We start from the raw sequence: 19,815 nt of genomic DNA, 5'->3' as shown, positions 1-19,815 counted from the left end.
GGTTAAAGATAGAAAATAATGACGTTGTGTTGATTGAACGCCATGGCACGTAGCCTGAACGCAGATTTTGCAACGTCCAGCCAAGCTGTACAATAGAACGTAATTGGGACTGACCATGTTGTAACATTTGTAAGTCCTGCTCTATTATATCAATAGCAGATGATACAATACTGTCCAGTGAATATATTCTGAAGGACAGAGTCGTTAACCCATTGTCCACAACAGAAAGTGATTTTTCCAAATTAATACGATCAATTTCTCGTATTTTTTCTGCTGTTTCAATTTGCATTACTTTCCAAGCTTCGTTGTACGCAGTGTATATACCGGCCGCTATGAAATGTTTTTTGACGCTGTTTGCGTGGTCCCAATATGAAATCACGCAAGTCAGCACCGTCTTTAAGTAAAGTCAAGTGTTGCTTAATTTCAGCCAGTGTGGATTTCTGTAGCCATTCGAGGCATAGTTTCCCTACACTGTATGTTTATCCCTGGATGTTGTCTCTGGGAGTATCTTGGGTCTGGCTTGGTCATTTTGAACCCCTGTATTTTGTTCAGGAATCTATCTTGACAGTTATTTGTGTCTGTGGGCCAGATCAACCATTTTTTCCAATCAGGATGTGTTCTGTTTTGGTATAAAATATGGGATACGTCTATCTCCATATCAGTAGTGCTATTACTATCAGGTATGGGCTTTGGAATAGACGGTTTGTTTAAGTCCTTAATTTTGGCTAGGCCAAGACAGGTAGTCTGTTGAATGGTGTCATTCAAGAATATTAATTGTTCTGGGATCATGCAGGCTCTAAACAATGCTTCTAAACCTTGGACCTGCCATTCTTTTGTACCCCAGATGGTTTTTGTTTCAATGTTGTTTTTCCAGAATTCAAAACCAAATGTAATAATTTTTTCATAAAATGTTTCAGAATAAATCAATTTAGTATTTGTAAACATTGTTTTCATTCCTGTCTTATTTAACATTTTAAAATAAAACGTTTCTGCATCACTTGTGTTAAACCCTGGGAAGTATGGGAATTTCTCATGAAACGTTTTTGAGCTGCTTTTAGGTGGCGTTGCACAATGTTCCCATTGGTTATAATTAAAAACATTTTTAGGTTGAGCAGATTTATGCAGATAGTGATGTCCAAAGTGACTATAACAGTACAATTCTTCATGATTTGATGAACCCTGCAAGTAATCATGTTCTGTAAATTTTGCTGACATTACTAAATCTGACATCATATTATTGATATTTTCAAAGTACCAATCATCAGAGAAAGTACTTGGTTTTACAAAGTCACTTAATGAAACCTTAAACTGGTGTGGATATTTCAAGAGCTCAATCGGGCCATAGATTTCATAATCCGTTTTGTCCCATGCTACCCCACCGGGTATTGGATTGGCTGTGACGTTCACTGATGATAGTTCTCTTTTCTCGATGTGAGATGACTTGTGAGGCTTTAGGACCAAGTTGATGTTCTGACTTGCTGTGTCCATTGTACTGTATTTTCTTTCAATTAATTTTCCCAAACAAAGAACCACGATGAGCCAAAGCAGGAGGAAAAGTACACCTAACACAATCCAAAATTCAATCCATGGAGAAATCAGAATAGTTTCTTTGAGTTGATGAAAGAGTTCTGTTACTTTTTCTTTGAAAGTTTTTGTGGCTAGCTTTTCTTCAGGCTCGCTTGGATCTTCAGAAAAGTCATCGAAATTGATGAAGTAGCCAGATGCAGTTCTGTCAATTGTTGGAATTGCTTCCGAATTTTCATTTGCTTTTGGATTTTTCTTTGTTTCATTAGCATAGTCTGTGGCTACTTAGTTGTAGACAGGTGTATCTTGACGAACTGTTGCAATTTGGGTTTCAAGAGGCACAAGTTCCATGGCTTTGTTGCATAGTCCTTTTTTATTCATTGCAGGTTTATCGAATGTGATTAGTCTCTCAGTTTGAACCTCTTGTATTGTAGCAAATTTTGGTACTCTGCTATTTCTTGGGAGTCCACTGGCCCTACTACTTATTATTGGCCACATGATTGTGGTTTTACCAGGTCGATGGATACAACTCGGTTCTCCTTTTTACCAGCAAGGGGCGGTAGTACAACTGATCTTGTTCCGCTGACAGCTAAGACAGGTACTGCTTTTCTGTAAGAAGGCCCAAATTCCTTCTTTACTACGATCTTCTCTGACCAGATCCCCAATCTTTGGAATCCAGACAGGTCTTGCTGGGACAGGTGGTTTTTCTTCAGTGGCTGTTGGCTGTTGCTTTAACTTTATGCTGCTCAGGCTTTTTCTTGTTTAATTTAAGTCCTGTAAAACAGCCAAACGGTCTTTGATATCAAAGCATTTTTCTTCTACCACTGAAGTGTGACTATCAAGGTCCTGAATATGCATTCTAGTACCGAACAATAGTTCGTACGGACTGAGACCTTTTAGAGAATTTCTTGGCAGATTATTAAGACTACGTTGGACACTTGTTAAATGTTGGACCCACCCATCACCCGAACCTAATACCCTCGCCGTTATAGATTGCTTTATGTCCCAGTTTTTTCTTTCCACTACCGCATTTCCCTCAGGATGGAAGGGACAAGAGTACCGCAATGCAATGCCCATGCTGGCCATGGCCTCCTTGTAAGCCCTAGAGCTAAAAGCAGGACCCTGGTCAGAATGTAGCATGCCAATTGCATATGTGCCGATAAAGACTCGCAAATCTTTTATAACAGTTCTGGCGTCAGCCGAGCGCTGGGGTCTACCTTTTAAGTGAATCTAGTCTGAAACCTAAATGGGACACATTTTTCCTGCTGGATTTTTGCGTATAGATAGCCTTATGCTTTCTAAAAGAAGTGTCCTGGCATTAGTCCGGTCGGTTCACGACTGCGATCTCTGTTGCAGTTTGGACAGCACCTTACAAATTTATAAAATTGCAGGCTCATCCCCGGCCACCAGTATTCTGATTGTAATTCTTTCAGAGATTCCGTGATCTCTTGATGCCTTAGACCCAATCCCATGTGTGCGTCTGCTATTAAAAAGACTCTCCTGTTCGTGTTTGGAATGACTCTATCCCCCACTCCAGGGATTCAAGCAAAAGGAACGGAGTTTGCATCAATTATGTATGTATAATTGAGTGGATAGTTCACAGGTAATGCTGCACAGTCGTTTTTTAAAGACGTTTTTACTGCCACATTGTTTCCCCGTCTATGTATTTTTCTGAACGCTTTTTTGTGGCTACGGAAGCCGTTTGAGCTGCTACCGCTGTGGGTCTCTGTGCCAATGAATTCCCTGCAACGTGAACGCCATCAAGTTGATGACTCGGTGTATGTATCACGTGAGTCTTTTGTAGTTCTTTCTGCAAAAGAACTACCTGTTCGCAAAGCTTTTTATGCTTTATTGTGGCACCTGTGTCATCTTTTTCATCGTTTAGAACCCAGTTCTGCAAGTAGTTATTGTAAGATTTGACGCAGTAATGCGAATCGCACACTATTAGTGTGGGGAATTCGCGATCAGCATTTTCAAGCGCCATCTTTAAAGATCTTATTTCAGCTCGCTGAGTTGAGCAGTTTCTGAGTGATTCAGTTTTGGTAATTAATGGTCTGAATTTACCAATGCGCCAGCGAACTTTAACAATCGCGCACGCTGCGTTGTAGGATTTTTTCTCTACATCGTAGTGTTGTGCAAATCTGTCCATATAGATTACACATGTGTATTGTTCGAGAGGCAGAATTTCGATTGGCAGAGGATATTCTTTATCATATTTTAGATTTTTTAATTTTATAGTCAAAATAGTATTTCACGTCTTCTGCAGCAAGAGAATTTTTCCATTGTATCCATTTTGGATCTAATGCCACGGTAGTCAAATTGCGTGGGCTTGTTAATGCCTCAAGAGCTGATTCTGCTGTTAAAACAGTTATCTTCGTGCCTTGGGCTTGGGCTTTTTCTTTTGCTACAGCAGTTTGAACCACTATTATGATCTTTTCATAGAACTGAATTTCATTTCAGCTTGTGTGTACAAGTGTGATTTGTAAGCTATTGGTACCGTTTCTCCCTCATTAGAGGTCAGGTACGTGAATCCGCATCTTCCTGGGATGACTCGGATAAAAAGGTTGCGAGTTTGCAATTTTGTTTTAGCTAACATGTCTGTTTGCAATGATCTTTAACATTTCTGTATGTTTCTGAGTCCAATTGATTGGTTTGAAATCAGGTTTTATTAATTCATAGAGAGGTTTAACCCTCTCTGCATAATTTAGAATGTATGTTCTTCCGAAATTCGGGAAACCTAGTATTGATTGTAAGTTCTTCAGCGTTTTAGGTGCTTGGAGTACAGCGCACTTCTCTAAGAAGTTTTCTGCTAGGCTTTTGCCTTCACTTGATAATTCATATCCTAAAAATAGGACAGTAAGATGGGCAATTCGTGACTTTTTAAAGTTGAATTTGTAACCCTCTGCTGCAAACCAAAGTATTATGGTGTTTACTCTTCAAGTGAGTCTCCAGGTCATCATCTGTTAGATAGATGTCATCTACATAAGATAGTGCTTCATCATCATATATTTGTAGTAACTCTGTTACCCTTGCTGAGAATAATCCTGGGCTATTCTTGAATCCCTGTGGGAGTCGACAGAAGTTTTTTGTGACCCCATTATTGAGAACGCGGTCAAATACCTGCTCTCAGGTGCAATGTTTTGACAAAAGAATCCATTAGAGATGTCTAATGTCGTTTTGTATTTTTTGCGCACGATGTTATTCATTAGTGCTGCACTGTGTGAGTTTTGTACTGCAAATGTTTTGCAACATGAGTTAAGGTGTCTGTAGTCCAATACTAGACGATATGAATCGTCTGGTTTGGAGACAGGAAGCAAAGGATTGTTCATTTGTGAGGTGCATGTTTCAATCACCCCCTGATATTCAAGTTGATCTAAGATCTCCCTGACTTGCTTTTTAGCTTCTTGTTTAATTGGGTACTGCCTTTGTGCAGTGGGTTGACATTTTAACTGGATTTTGTGAGGAGGAGAGTCCTCATCCCATCCTACATGATTTTTATATAATGCAGGAGCTTGGGCCACTGCCCATTTTCTTGCAAGTGTATATTTTTTATGAATCGGAATATGATTTGAGAAGGCAGGCATAATCATTTCTTCGCCATGAGGGCACTCCCTGACAAACTCTGGTGGCCAGTCTTTCTCAGCTAAAAGGATGTCATAGCCTTTTGTAAGGTTATCCCAAAAGAGACCCCTTACTTTCCTAGTCTTATCTCCCTCTATACGCAGTGTTATTTCGTATATTTTATGAGGTTTGCTAACTCTGGTATCTGTAGTTTCCACTTGAATGTATTCATTCGTGTCCACTGTCTCCAGAAGACTCATCAGGATCTTGCGAGCTATGGTCACTTCTGCTGTGCTGTCTAGCATTGTCTGAGCCCACTCTCCGTTTTTCAGTTGTGTCCTCAGTATCCTCGGCATGTTTAATTATTGTAATGCTGGCTACCTTCTTTCTTGGAAATTGTAATTTTTTACTTTGATGAGCAGGTTCCTTGTCTTTGGACTTGACGTGCTCTTCCTTGTGTTCTGACCGTCCTCTTCTTTCCGATTTCTGTGAGGAAGTCTGAAAAGATCGAGAGGGATGTGTATCAATATCTTGATATCTATCAGGTTTTCTTAATTTATCACTATCTCTAAGGTTGTATCTTTTCTCAGATGGCTCCCTCTGGGGAGACTTGTTTCCTCGGTCCGGAGATCTTTCTCTCCAGTGAGGAGACCTTCCTCTGGACTGGAAACGTTTTTCTTTGGGAGTGGATTGTTTATTCCCATCCCAACTCTGTTTAGGAGTGTTCAGATTATTTTTAATAATTGTTTTTTCAGGATTTTCAGTTAGTTGGGGTTTTACTGGTTTCCCACCCAAACTATCTCTACCTAGTTCTTCATAGGATTTCTCTATGATTCTGGCAAGTTCAAAAGGTTGTTCCGCTATATCTGTTTCTTTCAGTTTCTGGCGGATCGCCACAGATGCTGCTTCTCCTTTTATATTGGCTAATAATATAGCAGAGACCTGCTTGAAGTCTTTCAGTAATTTCATACCCAGAGTTAAAGCAGGTTCTGGACCATATTCATTTTGAATCTGTCTTAGCACATCTGGTATAATCGCCATGGACGGAACACCATGTGTTTTTGTGTAAATGGAAGCAAAGACTGTGCCCCAAGTGTCACAGTCCTCCACATGTGGTGCGATCCCCATTGGAAGACAGATAGTCAGAATTCTGTGTTTCTCAGTAGGTGTAGTATTAGGAAATACTGCCTCTATTTGAGTGATTTTTTGTGCTAACCAGAATGGAATTTGTTCCCGTTTTGCGGGTGTTTTACCAAGACATGAATGTATGTTCTGTGGTGTCATTTTGTTTGTGTTCCCCTGATGAGGGGTCAGCTGTGGAATGTTAATTGCTGGTTGGACTGTTGAAGTCCGCATTACATATTGGACCAATTGTCTATGTATTTTAATTAATAGTTTTAGCTGAGCTAAAAGTTCCCGGTCTGACATTTTATCAATGTCTGGATGTGGTGTGTAGCTGGCTAGAACCGGCCACGTGGCTCCTGGTCTACCTAGTGGACCTAGCCTGGTGATGTGATTTTGATGTTTTAGGGCGCCTTTAAACCAGAGCAGGTGCTCTTGGTAATTTAATGGGATTTCAACCTCCTCGAAAGGAGTGTATTCCTCTGGAGATTCCTCTATTTTGTAATAGTGGAAGTCTTTTGTTACAGCGTTTGCTGTTGGAAAGTGTATCCATGAATAGAATACCTCTGTCTGCCGATATTCATGGGCCTCTACCACGAATATGACTGTACCACCTCGTGATGTCAGTCCATTTTCTATAAGTTTAATAGTTATAGTTCTTCTTATGTTGACCGGAATGAATATAGCATTCGGGTCATTCTGTTGGATAGTTGTGTCATCCAACAACAGTTGAGACGCTGTAGCATCTCTTTCTTCATCTCCGTCAGGCATTTTACTGACAAATTTTTTGTTGCAGATCAAGTTTCAAGGGAAACAAAGATTAGGTGCACAATATTTTGGAACACTGTATCCTTCAACGTTGACTAAACCAAAAACTATACATAGGAATCTCTTCCTAATAAGTTCCGGCGGATTTTAACCTTTTACCCACTCCAAACGTCTTTTGGAGTATTTACGGGAAAAAGGGTTCTGTGTGAAAAAGCACGACTGAGTTACTCTAGTGTCTTGCGTTAGATTATCGCCTTACCAAACGTTGGGCGCCATGTAGTGTAGTTCCTATATTCCCAATAGGCTCTGCGCATTGGAATAATATAAACAGCAGTGTAGACGTAGGACTGAGGTCGACTAGGTCTCTACTGACTATATTAGACTTAATTAGTTTTTCCAGCTAGCTCAGAGGTCACTAGAAACTTTCTCGAATAAACAAGGAGTTGTTTAACTTCCCTGGATAGACAAGAAGGGATTAGCTTCTGACAACCATAAACATGACAACGTTGCTCCCTCAGAATAAGAGTGTATCTCTAGAGTCGTGTGAAAACAATAGACAGTTATTTCGCTCAGTCAATCGTGCATACTTCGTTTCACCAGAGTGCAGAGAATAGAGAGACGGGTGTTTTCAATAAGAGGTGATATTTATTGAGCAGTCTTCTTTCTCATGCAAGAGAAATGAATTGCCACAATTGCAGTACTTAGTATAAAGTAAAGTGCGTACAGTAAAAGTAGTATTATGAAATAATACTGTAAAAGCATTGATATGGTTTCTTAGCCATATGATACTTTAAAATGGATAAAATATATACATAAATATATACATTGACTAACGTACTGAACTGGTGCTTCTAAATACGCCTACCCCGGTGTACCTGACCTAAGCCGAATACGTGGGAAGGAGTAAGTAAGTATCAGTTTAAGTTAAGTTGGTTTTGCCAAGAATCTGAGTCAAGAATTCTCTTTAAGGGTTTAGTCAGCTCCGTACCTGGGTAATAGAAAGCAGGAGGTCTGGTATCTCTCTCTCAGGACTCGATATCCCAGCAACCCGCGAGGGCGGCTGAGAACACCGGAGCTGGATTTCTCGGCAGGAGAAAAGACAGCGTCTCTCTCAGTGCGTCAAAAGGGAGGGGCGGCGTCCGTTTGCTCTTGCATCAGCTGGGCTCTCGGGCAAGTAGATAGCCGCTCTGCTCCAAACCACCGTGTGTTTGCTTAAGGCAACGTTGGTATATTTATACCTGAAAGGTGCCGGGTTTGACGTAAGGTTGGACATAAGACGTCAATAAAGATGTCACTAAGAACTGGCTGTTCTTACAGTGCTCACATGAGTTCTAGGACAAATCAAAACAAAAGCATGGGGAATTCCCAGGTTGCTGGAGGTTTGGTTTGTTTAGAGAACTCGTTGTACTTTCTAGGAGTCTGGGGAGTAGCCTTGCTTAATTTGGACTGCATCGGCTACGACTAAATATGGATATGATTCTTATGCCTTTATAAGGATATTATTTATTATAACCACATAAGGGCATAAATCAGGAATATTGAATTAGGGTCCTAGATAGAAATACAACAGAAGCATTCTTCGATTCACGATGTATGGTGACCCCACCTGATACTGGTAATGCACATGAGCATCAGCTCCATTATAAGACTGTTTCTTTCGGCCCTCAGCTTTGGATGTGCATCCTTTGATCTCCGGGTCGATGCGTTCCGCAGTTCATCGCCGGTATGTCTTGATTCTTCCACTCCAAACCAACCCTACCTTGCTGCTTGTCACTAGTTTTAAACCAGAGGTACAACAACATCTCCTCAACCTACTCTTTGACAAGAAGCATGTCTTTGTCTCGTAGGTTGATGAAATGCTAGAGACAACCAAGAAGGACACCGACACCACAAAGGCAATGGGAACCCTCCAAACGCCTATTGTACATGTTCCTTTTGAAGGTCCAGCTGTTGACTGTGCTCGAAAACCATCTCTCTCTATACATTTACCTTCTACCAGAGACTGCAGCACCAACGAATGCCATCACAAGGCTACTCCAGGGGAGGTGACTCTCTCTCCCTTCCCCCTGATCCTCACTACACCTGTCAGGGAAGACTGCAGGGGTTGCAATGGATGCATCTGATCAGTGGGTTCTTTCCATCATCAGGCACTTATCAGAGGGATTGTATCGCTCCTCTTATAGGGGATGTTGACCCTTGTACCCCGTTGATCCATTCAAGGCACCATTTGATCAAGGGACGGGAGACGACCCATGGCACAATTACACCATCGACCAATCTGTAGACACTGACCTAGATTTCTACCTCTCAAAGTCATCTACTTCTGATGATACCACCTTGTGTCATGAGATCATTAGCAAGGCCATCACCTGCATCAAGGTAGAGCTGCTTAAGGATCAAGAAGATGGGGACTTCCTCGTGGAGATATTCTCCTCTACCGAAAGGTCAGTTCAATATCTTCCAATGCTGAAAGCCACACTAAGAACTGCACCTGAAACCTTTAAAGACCCAGTAAATGCTAAGGTATAAACCCTGTGTTAATAAAAAAAATTACAAAGCATCGCCCTCAAACTCACCAAACATCCCTCCCTACAAACACACCCTCTCTCAGGAACACCAAGGCATCCGTTCAGAAAACACGGTGACAAGGGAGTGTCCTTGTACTATCTCAACCCCAAAATGGACTATTCCCTCAGAGCCATACTTAGCCACAGACCTCTCAACAAATAAATCCTGTCGGAGCACTTCCACATGTTGACACTCCAGGATGTCATCCCCCTACTGTAGCAAGGCGACTTCATGAGTTCCCTCGACCTGAAGGACACCTACTCTCACATCCCTATCTACCATGCACTTCAATGGTACCTCTGGTTCGTGGAGAATGGTCTGCATTATAAGTTCAAGTTGCTGCCTTTCAGGGTCAGTCCCGCGCCCACATCGATTCCCCAGTCCCCACCCCGAGTGACCACAGATTGTCTTGCCCTGGTGTCTGCTCATCTCAGGAGTAACGGCATCCATGTCTTCCCTTACTTGGACTACTGGCGGATCAAGAGAGCAAAAAAACATTAGTGCTTGGCACTTACGAAGGCTTCCATAGACCTATGGGTTTGCCATCAATCTTGCCAAGTCCCACCTACAAATCCTTTAATTCCACCCCTTTCTAGGGGCAGTACTAAATTCAGGCACTCGGAAAGCATATCTAAGCCTAGCGCAGGTTCAAGCTTTCCAATCTTTGCTCCCTTGTTTTTCAGATAGATCATCCGGTAACAGTCAGAACAATCATGCACCTACTCTGCATGATGGTCTGTTGTATTGCCAAAGTTCTGTGTAAAAAACAAGGACCCCCTGAGATAGTGGATATTATAAGTCCTAGGTCAGGGAAAAACAGCGTGCAAAGTAACAACCATGGCACTTGAAATGAGGATTCTTTCTGATCACATCAATAAATGTAAAGAAGAGGTAGAGGTAGGTCTGTACTCAAAATGTATTATTGACCTTATTTAAAAATAAAACTCACAAATTATACATAATAGCTATCAGTTTAAACAATATAAAATTATTCCTAAAATGCGCAACACATCATAAAAAAGTAATGACAGATAACAACATTTTTAAAAAAAAACTTATAATGACACAACAATTAATTGGAAATCACAATATTAAAAGAGTATCACAAGTTCTTGCTCGATTCCGTTACAACAGACACCATACGCAATCAACTACATATACTGGGAAGCAAGGCAGGACTCTTTAACAGATCCAGACAGAATTTTTGTGAGTGCCAAGAATAGACACTCTTTGCAACACAGATACAGGAAGCTGCCTAGCGAGATTAATTCAGCTTATCCTGGTCTGTTTCCTTCACACATTATCAAATTAGAATCTATTTGTGTAAGGTGTCTGTTGTAACGGAATCGAGCAAGAACTTGTGATACGTGGCTACTCCAGAAGAAGGCGCTGGTCGCCGAAACGCGCGTAGAGAACCATTAGTTATGCCACCTCTTTTAATATTGTGATTTCCAATTAATTGTTGTCATTATAAGTTTTAAAATTTTTTTTTATCTGTCATTACTTTTTTATGATGTGTTGCGAATTTTAGGAATAATTTTATATTGTTTAAACTGATAGCTATTATGTATAATTTGTGAGTTTTATTTTTAAATAAGGTCAATAATACATTTTTAGTACAGACCTACCTCTACCTCTTCTTTACATTTATTGATGTGATCAGAAAGAATCCTCATTTCAAGTGCCATGGTTGTTACTTTGCACGCGGTATTGCCAAAGTTCCCCATGCCAGGTTACACATGCACCCATTGCAGGAGTGCCTTGATGCACAGTGTTCACAGATAGTTGTCACTGTGAAGATCTAGTGTTGATCTGGTGCCGCAATCATTGCTCTTTCCTGTAATGGAACAGCAACAACCTGTTGCAGGGCCAGCCCTTTCTCGATCCTGACCATCTCAACAGATTCATCCCTCACCGGGTTAGGAGCACACTTATAGGACTTGACCATTCAAGACATGTGGAAACCCTGTCAACAAGTTCTCCACATCAACTATTTCGCGCTACAGCCCATCCAGCTAGCCTTCAGTTTATTTTATTACCATATTCAGAACAAGGTGGTCCTCATTCACACAGATAACATGACAAGACATTTTTCACCTGCAGAAGCAGGGTGGCATTAACCCTCCTCAGTTTTCTGAGTTAGCTTGCCATTTGGCGCTGGGCACTCTATTACAGAGTTCATCTACCGGCGAATACTTACCAGGAATTGACTACGATGTTGCAGACTTTTTTAGCAGGATACAGGAACAAGTCTACGAGTGAGCACTCCACCCGCAAGTCCTACTCCTGTAATTCTGTTGTATGGCCTTCCCAGACGTGGACTTCTGTGCCACTGCCAAAAACGCAAAATACCCAAGCTTCACCTCCAGGTACCCACAGTCGATGGGCAATGCACTACGGATGAACTGGTTAAGGATATTAGCCTACACTTTTGCGCCTCTCTCACTTCTTCCATTTGTGATTTGGATGCTTTGGATAAAATATCTCCCCCTCATCCTAGTGATCTTTATGCAAGGACTTAAGAGTCATTCCTCTGAGGGTACCACCTGCCCCTGTATGAAATTTAAACATACCTTACCATGCTTATGGGCTCCTTCTTTTGAACCTTTTCACTCATGCCCTCTTCTGTTCCTTTACTGTATGGTAGTTATTCTAGCGGTGATCACCTACCTCCCTGAAGCGTGTGAGTGAACTTCAGGCTCTACCCCTTCAAGAACCGTTCCTCCGACTTCATACAAATAGCTTAGTCCTTAGGACAAACCCTACATTTCTCCACAAGGTGGTCTCTTCTTTCCACCTCAACCTAAGTATTAAGCTCCCTGTGTTTTTCCCACATCCAGAGTCAGTGGAGGAAAGGGCTCGTCACACACTTGATGTCAAAAGCAACTTCATGTATTATATTGACCAAACAAAACCTTTCCGTTAAACAGAACTCTTTGTCTCCTTTTCCAAACCACACAAAAGCCATGCTCTCTCTAAAGCAGGAATAGCACGTCGGTTAGATCAATTTATACAAACCTGTAATTCTAAACCGAAACTATTTTTGCCTGTCCCTCCCAGACCCCACTCTATCAGCAAAAAGGAGGTCTCTATGGCTTTTTTTTTTTAGGCAACATCCCTATAGCTGCTGTGCAAAGCAACTAACTGGTTCACTCCATGCCAACAGGCTGCACACTGTTCTAGTCAGTCAGTCAGTCAAAATACTTTTATTCGATTTTAGAAAAATCATAAAAAGACGTTACATACAAAAATTCATAAAACATTTTACGGTTACTCAAATATAATCATGTTAAAAAAGGGATTAAGATACATGGCCAGGGCTTTACAATACAACCTTATAAAAAAACAATTACATGTGTAAAGATAACCACTACAAGGCAGTACAAAAATAGACGGTTTGATCACAGTAAAAGAGAATCATTGTATTCTGTAAATGGATACATGATTAGCTTTAATACGCGCTGCTGCGGCCAAGAAGCTTCCCATGCAGAAAATTGTACGAATGGAGCTCATCAACTGTAAGTATAGCAGTGCAGGTTTAACTTGTCTGAAGCCCGCCTCTTAGGATTGGGGGCAGGTATTTCTTTCGGGGCGCTGAGAACAATGTGCAAAACAGGACAAAGTGCGTGGTATCCTGAATTGAGTGATCGTCACAAGAGCACAAGGCGGCTGACTCTGGCTTAGCCCAGGATGGATAATCTCCCAGTAAGTAAGGGATCAAATTTAGTCTAAATTTTGTCAAGAGGAACCTATGGAAAGGTCTTGTAACTATTATGAGGTAAGGTTCCATGGCAATAGCGCTTTTTGTTAAATAATGAGACCTGACCGAGGGCTTCTGCAGTTCTATTTCCTCTCGGTTTGATCTTGCCAGGGACAAAAACTGCCTCTTGATCAAAAGTACATCCTTGTTTGTTATAGTTTTAGGGGATTCAAAGAGTTCCAATCTTCCTAATTGATGAAATGACCTCCTCAAATAATCCAGCCAAGGAATCTTTTAATAGTGCTCCAGGGACATGACGTCCTCCATGATAGAGTGGTTCACGGTTACCTCTTTGTAGAGCCACGTCTTTAGCCAGTAAATCTGTGGGGCCAGATTTAGCCTATCAGTTATATAGTCTATGCCCACCTCCGAGTGAATGGAATAGGTTGGGGTAGGTGGGGGGACTGACAGTAATGAGCGTAAAAACCTGTTCTCCACTCTCTGGATAGGTTCAATTTCTGGATAGGTTCAATTTGTGCGTAACCCCAAATTGGGATGCCATACATGGCTATTGACAGACATTTCGAGGTGTAAACCTTCAGTAGTTCTAGTCCTCTGCATCATCTTACGCCTAACCACCGCTTAGGAAAGAACTGCTTTACAGTCTATGCACAGCATGTGTAGCTACAGCTACACATGCCACAGACAGAAAAAAGTAACTTACCCTGTAAGCATCTATTTGTGGCATGCAGTGTTGTAAATTCACATGCGTCCCCCCCTCCCCCCTCCCCCCATCACCCCATTAGCCTTTGATTGTTGCAGAGGCCCTTGTATTTTTTTTATTTGTTTCATGGTCTTCTTAATCTGTATTGCTATGCTCCATTCATATCCTCACCCTCTTTAAAATCCTTTACATAAAATGTAAAAGAGCTGCATATTAGATTACGAAATGTCCTTCTCAGTACACATAGAATACAATATTGTCAGAACTGGCTTCCCATTGTTTACAAAAAGTAAGAAGTTCTGCTTTTTCTTGGATAACTGTAGTGTTAGTTCGTGCCATCACAAATGTATTACATACTGTGTTGATTTATACTTTCTCTGGTTTTCCTAATCCTGGTTATAGTGTCTCATCTCCTGCTTAAAATTGTCAAGGTCTGTTTTGTGATTGCAGAATGTTACTCAGAAGCCTGTCATTCTAAGAAAGAGAAGGCAAAGGATAAAGATTGAATCCAACTGGGATCTGTTTTATTACAGGTAAATGTTTTAGTTCCTTGGAAAGGTGACTTTGCTTTCCTGTGTTAGGAGTTGTTAATTTCTTTAAAATAGAGAGGTATACACCATGATTCATGTGTTTTAAAACTATCATCATAGAAACGCATGTCTAAAAATGAAAGTGAAAAATTATTCTGCAAAGAACACTAATAAAGGACCGCATTGTGAAGATCACATGCTTGAACTAAACCTGAGAATTACTTGTACAGCTAAAAGCTTGCCATGACCAACTATGTTACATAACCACATTCAACAATTGTTTATGTTCATTGATTGATGACTAATTACTCTGCATCCAGATGTAGGGATTAACAAATTATTTGACCAGCATGTACAGTAATCACACATGACTCCCTTCTATTTCAGAGCAAAATGGCAAGTGTTGCTGGATACTTTTAAGTGGCTGTTTTCAATTTTGAAAACAGAACATCTAACAAGTTGGCTATCTTGTAGTCATGAGGGTGAAATCTTATACGTTTATGCATCACATAGTGCCCTAGACGTTGTTGCAAGTGGGATTTCATAATTTAAATCCAAATGAGGGGCACCACTAGCATCTTTCAACGTTTGTGTCCTTGACCATAGTTGTGGCTGTCCTTGAGGACCTATTGCTCAGCAGGTCTTGGGCTCTAGAATTGGACTTTCCTTCCCCTCTGTTCTTCCCACATCACAAAAGACACCAGATTCTAATACTTTTACCCAACCAGTTTGCAGTGCAAGTCAAGTTGCTGGTTCCTATGTAAGCAGAGATGCCACCTGTGATTGTCATGAAAAAGTAGAATACCAAGTAGAAATAGAAACTCAAAGTACAATGCCACCTCACTGTTTCCTGTCTGTACCAAGCAGGCACCATCATGGGAGAAAGTCTTTAACTGTCAGACACAAAGAAGTATTCCCTGGATTCACCAGGAGACTGGCACATATTGAACAGTGTCTCATCTGGAATATCTAGTTGATAAAATAGTGAATTAACCACCTATGCAGATTGTGGGAAGCAAGCAAAATACATTTGACAGTAATAATAGATACTTGATGAAGTTCATCTTACATTAGTGCTGTGGACCACCTATAGCCTATAATTCTAGACTAGGTGTCTGATGGTGGTGATAGGATACAGTCACAAGGAGTTCCCGGATCTTTAATGAGCAAACTTATGCTAGTCCAAAATTTGAAAGAACCAACAAATTCTCCAATAGCAAGAGTGGACAAATGTTCCATTTTTTCCAAAGCGAAAGGTTAGCCATACTTCTGTCTCCATTTAATAATAATATTTTACCTGTTTGAAGCCCTTTAAAAACAAACTTCACTTTTCCCATGGTTACCAAAAGGAATAGCCAAAGAATGCAGAGGTTGATTCAGGGAAATAATTGGTATTGTCTCAACCCTTGTCCTTCTCTGCATTTAGGATGTAGAAAACAGTTGGGCTTCTTTGAAATGACCATCAAACACGGCTGAGGTCCTAATGTTCTATTAATCAACTTTCAGTAATTGAGCAGTTCAGTGGCATGGGCCATTTTGGATGTCAAATATAATGTTATGAAGATAAGGCATATGAACTTCTCACCACACAATACATTAACAGGTATATCTGATATGCAGACTATAGAAATCTTCAACAAGTGTCATAAGTACCTTGTTGCGCACATGCTCATTCAGGATACCCAGACCTTAGTGGAATCATCTATCTCTATTTGAATTAGGGATATTGACCTCAATCTTCCCTTGATGTTCTATCTTAGCTCTCAGATAATGAACCCCCAAAATGAAGAAGGTGTCTTCAACTCTGAGCCAAACCAGATTATATGGAAAAGATGACAGGATGTTATTCAGTTCACAGCTAGGGAGAACTCAATTGGTCTTTTTCATGCTGTTTCTCCTAGTGACATACAGTGTTCCGCATGAATGAGCCCTATGCCGGTGTGATTTATTGTATACATCGAGTCTCACGGAATCTACCTACACATACTAAACCAACACATCACTGTAAAGCTTTAAGGTTTTGGTGTCAAAGGGCAGGCTAATTGAATGGAAGTCAGTGGTTCCTTTGATCCCAAGTACAATAATGAATACACTGCATAGCCAAAAGTGCACCAAAGCTCTCGTATCCAGCAACATACTCATTCATTTTCTTCATTAACTGATCTTTGGTTGCCTTCACATGAGCTGCATGAACTCTTTAATAGTGCAAAGCAATCTTTCAGATATTAGAAGTTGTCCAGATTGTCCTATTTTATTAGAGCATCAAAGGTGCCCTAATTACAGACATTTGCCTCTAGATGCCACTGTGAATGTTTTGGGTTAGGTATTACTAACATGCATACTGAATGGTTATCAAACAAACAAACACAGCACAGTTTCCAGGCACATTTTAGCGTTGTCCTCAGAGCTGAAAGCAAAGCGTATTTTTGATAGTATTTCTTTGTTTCTGTGTGGAAGGTTAAATAGAAAAGAACGACCTTTCTTTAGTGTTGGCGGATCTTAAAATGGCCTATCATAGGGTGAAGCGAGACAAATTGCGGGGATCCCTTCAATATATTTACGTGGAGGGTGGTATTATCGATGCAGGGAATATCTTGGGCAAAACACGGATTTGGAAAATACAGCATCCTTTTGATTTTTTTTTTATAAGTGGTGTCAGATATTTTTATACATTTATATTTTTGTTAATCAAAAACACAATTCAGAATGCATTATTTCACTTATGTATACTGATAATGTGCTGATGCTTTGGAAATGGATTCTCTATGATGTGTAAAAGTGAATTTTCCTAATGTTTGTTAGCTAGGCCACAGTTTAGGTATAGTCGCCATCTTGTTCAAGATGGAAGTCACCCTTGTTTTATGTCTTTCCCCTTGCCCACCTCTCTTCTCACAATTTCTGCAGCACACAGTTGGACTGAAGTGTTCTGGTTTAGTTAAACTGTCATCGTTTAAGCTGCTCTTGATGAACTTTTTCTTGCTCAGGCATCAACTTCAACTTTTATCTTAAGGTCCTTCCGTTAGATCACTGTGCCCTGTTCATTTATGTAACACATTATTGTTCAAGTATTTTATTTGTACTTGCATCTCCGGACACCGTTAACATAGCGGGTGCAGAATAATTATTCATGTATTTGGATAGTGCTTAGTTGTTAAAACATTGTGACATTTATTTTTCCTGTACTCTGATTTGCTGATAAAATTATACATTTGCTCACATCATCATGATTTTGCCATTTCAGTTAATTTCATATGTGAAATAATGTGTGCAAACCCTTTGGTGGATGAGCCTGTTCTACTAGAAATGCTGTCCATTACACTCCCGATTTTGTAGCCCACTTGGGACTTGAAATTATTTTTGATTTTGCATTTCTTTGTATAACTTTTCCAAAGATATGTTTTGTAGAATTTTTTCTGTAATGCTTTACTTTTGATTTTTGTAATAAAACCCTTTAACTATTCCTTTGATCTAGAACTCAGTTATTGAGTGGACTTCATTATATTATTAAATTGATTGTATTTAACCCCTCCGCTGAACGTTCCGCGCTGGTGCGGAACGTTCTATTGCGCGGGCGGGGCCGGAACGTTCAGCGGACAGGCGCAGCACTACCCAGGTAGTGCACTCGACGTCCGCTGAACATGCGCCGCAGTGAAGGGGTTAATAAATGCTGATGCCTTGTGGGGGTGCCTTAACACAGTGACACATTGCCTCATCAAATTAAGGTTTAACAGCGTCTCTGACCCAGCAAAAAAAGGCATTATGATTCAGGTAACTTTTTGGGTATCTAAAATTTCTGGGTATCCCACATAGAGTGCTCTCAACATATATGTGTTATGGTAGAAACTAACTTATGCTGATTTAGCCTTTGTAAGGATCCAATCTACTTTTTAGTTGGGGAGGAAACAATATTGGCAGCTTTCTATATTATTGGGACCAATCTTGGCAGCTCCCTATGGGCCTGCAGTATTAAACCTTCTCTACCATTCTCTGATTGTAGGTCTTGACTGTGAAATATGAGTTTAATAATCGAGAATTACATATCTTGGTCAGAAGCCAATTGTACCATTTAGTAGTATCAGTGTATCTTGTATGCTGATGGCTAGTTGTTGAATTGATCCCTAATTAAATGTCTAAATATGGCACTCTTTTAAGGTAAATAAAATAAAGCCTAGTAAAAAGTAGCTGTTTAATATCTGCCAAGCACTATTTGCCAGTCCTGGATTAGTATTATGGACTGATAATGCACTCTAGACAAGGGGTGTTATGAGCTACTTCACCAGTCAAAGTGCAGTTTAGGCACACTTGTGGGGCTGTGAGGTTGAAGACTGCTCTGCCTTGTGCCATGCGGGAGCTGTGAGACACCAGCAGGCATAATGCAGCTCATGATGGCTGGGACGCAGATGGCAAGGAGTCGAGTGAGGGTGAGGTAACATCATCTAAGCTAGACATTCATCACACTATACCAAAAGCCTAAGGTAACTATAAAATATAAAATGCATTGGCAATATTTTGTTCTTGCAGGAAGTAAGCAACACATAAAATGTATGTTGATGGCTGTATGAATGAACATATTAATGTATTATTTTCTTTCCTTTGTTTTTTGGTATTGACGACAAGAAAAAAAATAAAACTGCAGAAAATAAAGAGCCTTTCCTGTTTTTGAGAAGCACTAACCAGAATCCCTCTTTATTGCCATCATGGGGTTAGGATGTGTTTGTATGATGGGGAGGTCAAGCCTGGCTAAGTATAACCACATGAGATTGCATGCACTATACCAGGTTGATGGAAAATAATGCTCCGGTAGAGTTAGTAAGCCAAACTAAAAGATACTTCTCTTAGGTGGAACACCAATCACTCTCTGACTTTTGAAGTTTAGAAAGATAAACTACATTCCCAACAAGAAGAGCACCACGTTCTTCACCCTTTACTCCTAACCCTTGCGTAAGGAAATACCTCTATTTGTATAGTCACCTCCAAGTTTTGGATGGATGCTGCTGGTTTACAACTCTGAGAGTGCACTGAGGCCTGCTAACCAGACCCCCGTGCCTGTGCTGTGACCTTAAATGGTTTGTTTGATTGGCTTATACACCATTGGCATAAGATAACTCACTTGAAGGTTCCTACTATATGGTACTCTGGTACCCAGGGCCCGTAAGTTAGAGGTTCACCCCAGGGAGTGCCTCACTGGTTGTGTCATCCTGCAGACTGGAAGAGTAGTTGTAAACTGCTAATTTGTCTTTGCCATTTAAAGCAATGGAAAAGCGTATCTTCCCTTTTAGCATATGTAAGTCACCCCTAAGGCAGGCTTAATAAGCCCT

General features: G+C 40.6%; 1 protein-coding gene across 2 annotated transcripts in view; it reads left to right on the top strand.

Moving 5' to 3' along the window:
• DNAJC13 (DnaJ heat shock protein family (Hsp40) member C13) overlaps positions 1–19,815 on the top strand; it is a 1,517,524-nt gene that overhangs the window by 668,988 nt on the left and 828,721 nt on the right. For both annotated transcript variants that reach the window (XM_078663869.1, XM_078663868.1), the window contains one exon: positions 14,418–14,500. In XM_078663869.1, the coding sequence (XP_078519995.1) occupies positions 14,418–14,500 (83 nt within the window). The remainder of the gene's footprint in view (positions 1–14,417; positions 14,501–19,815) is intronic.

This window comes from Lissotriton helveticus, chromosome 10, assembly GCF_964261635.1.
Source record: "Lissotriton helveticus chromosome 10, aLisHel1.1, whole genome shotgun sequence".
Taxonomy (NCBI): domain Eukaryota; kingdom Metazoa; phylum Chordata; class Amphibia; order Caudata; family Salamandridae; genus Lissotriton; species Lissotriton helveticus.
This window is presented reverse-complemented; position numbering and strand designations above follow the sequence as displayed.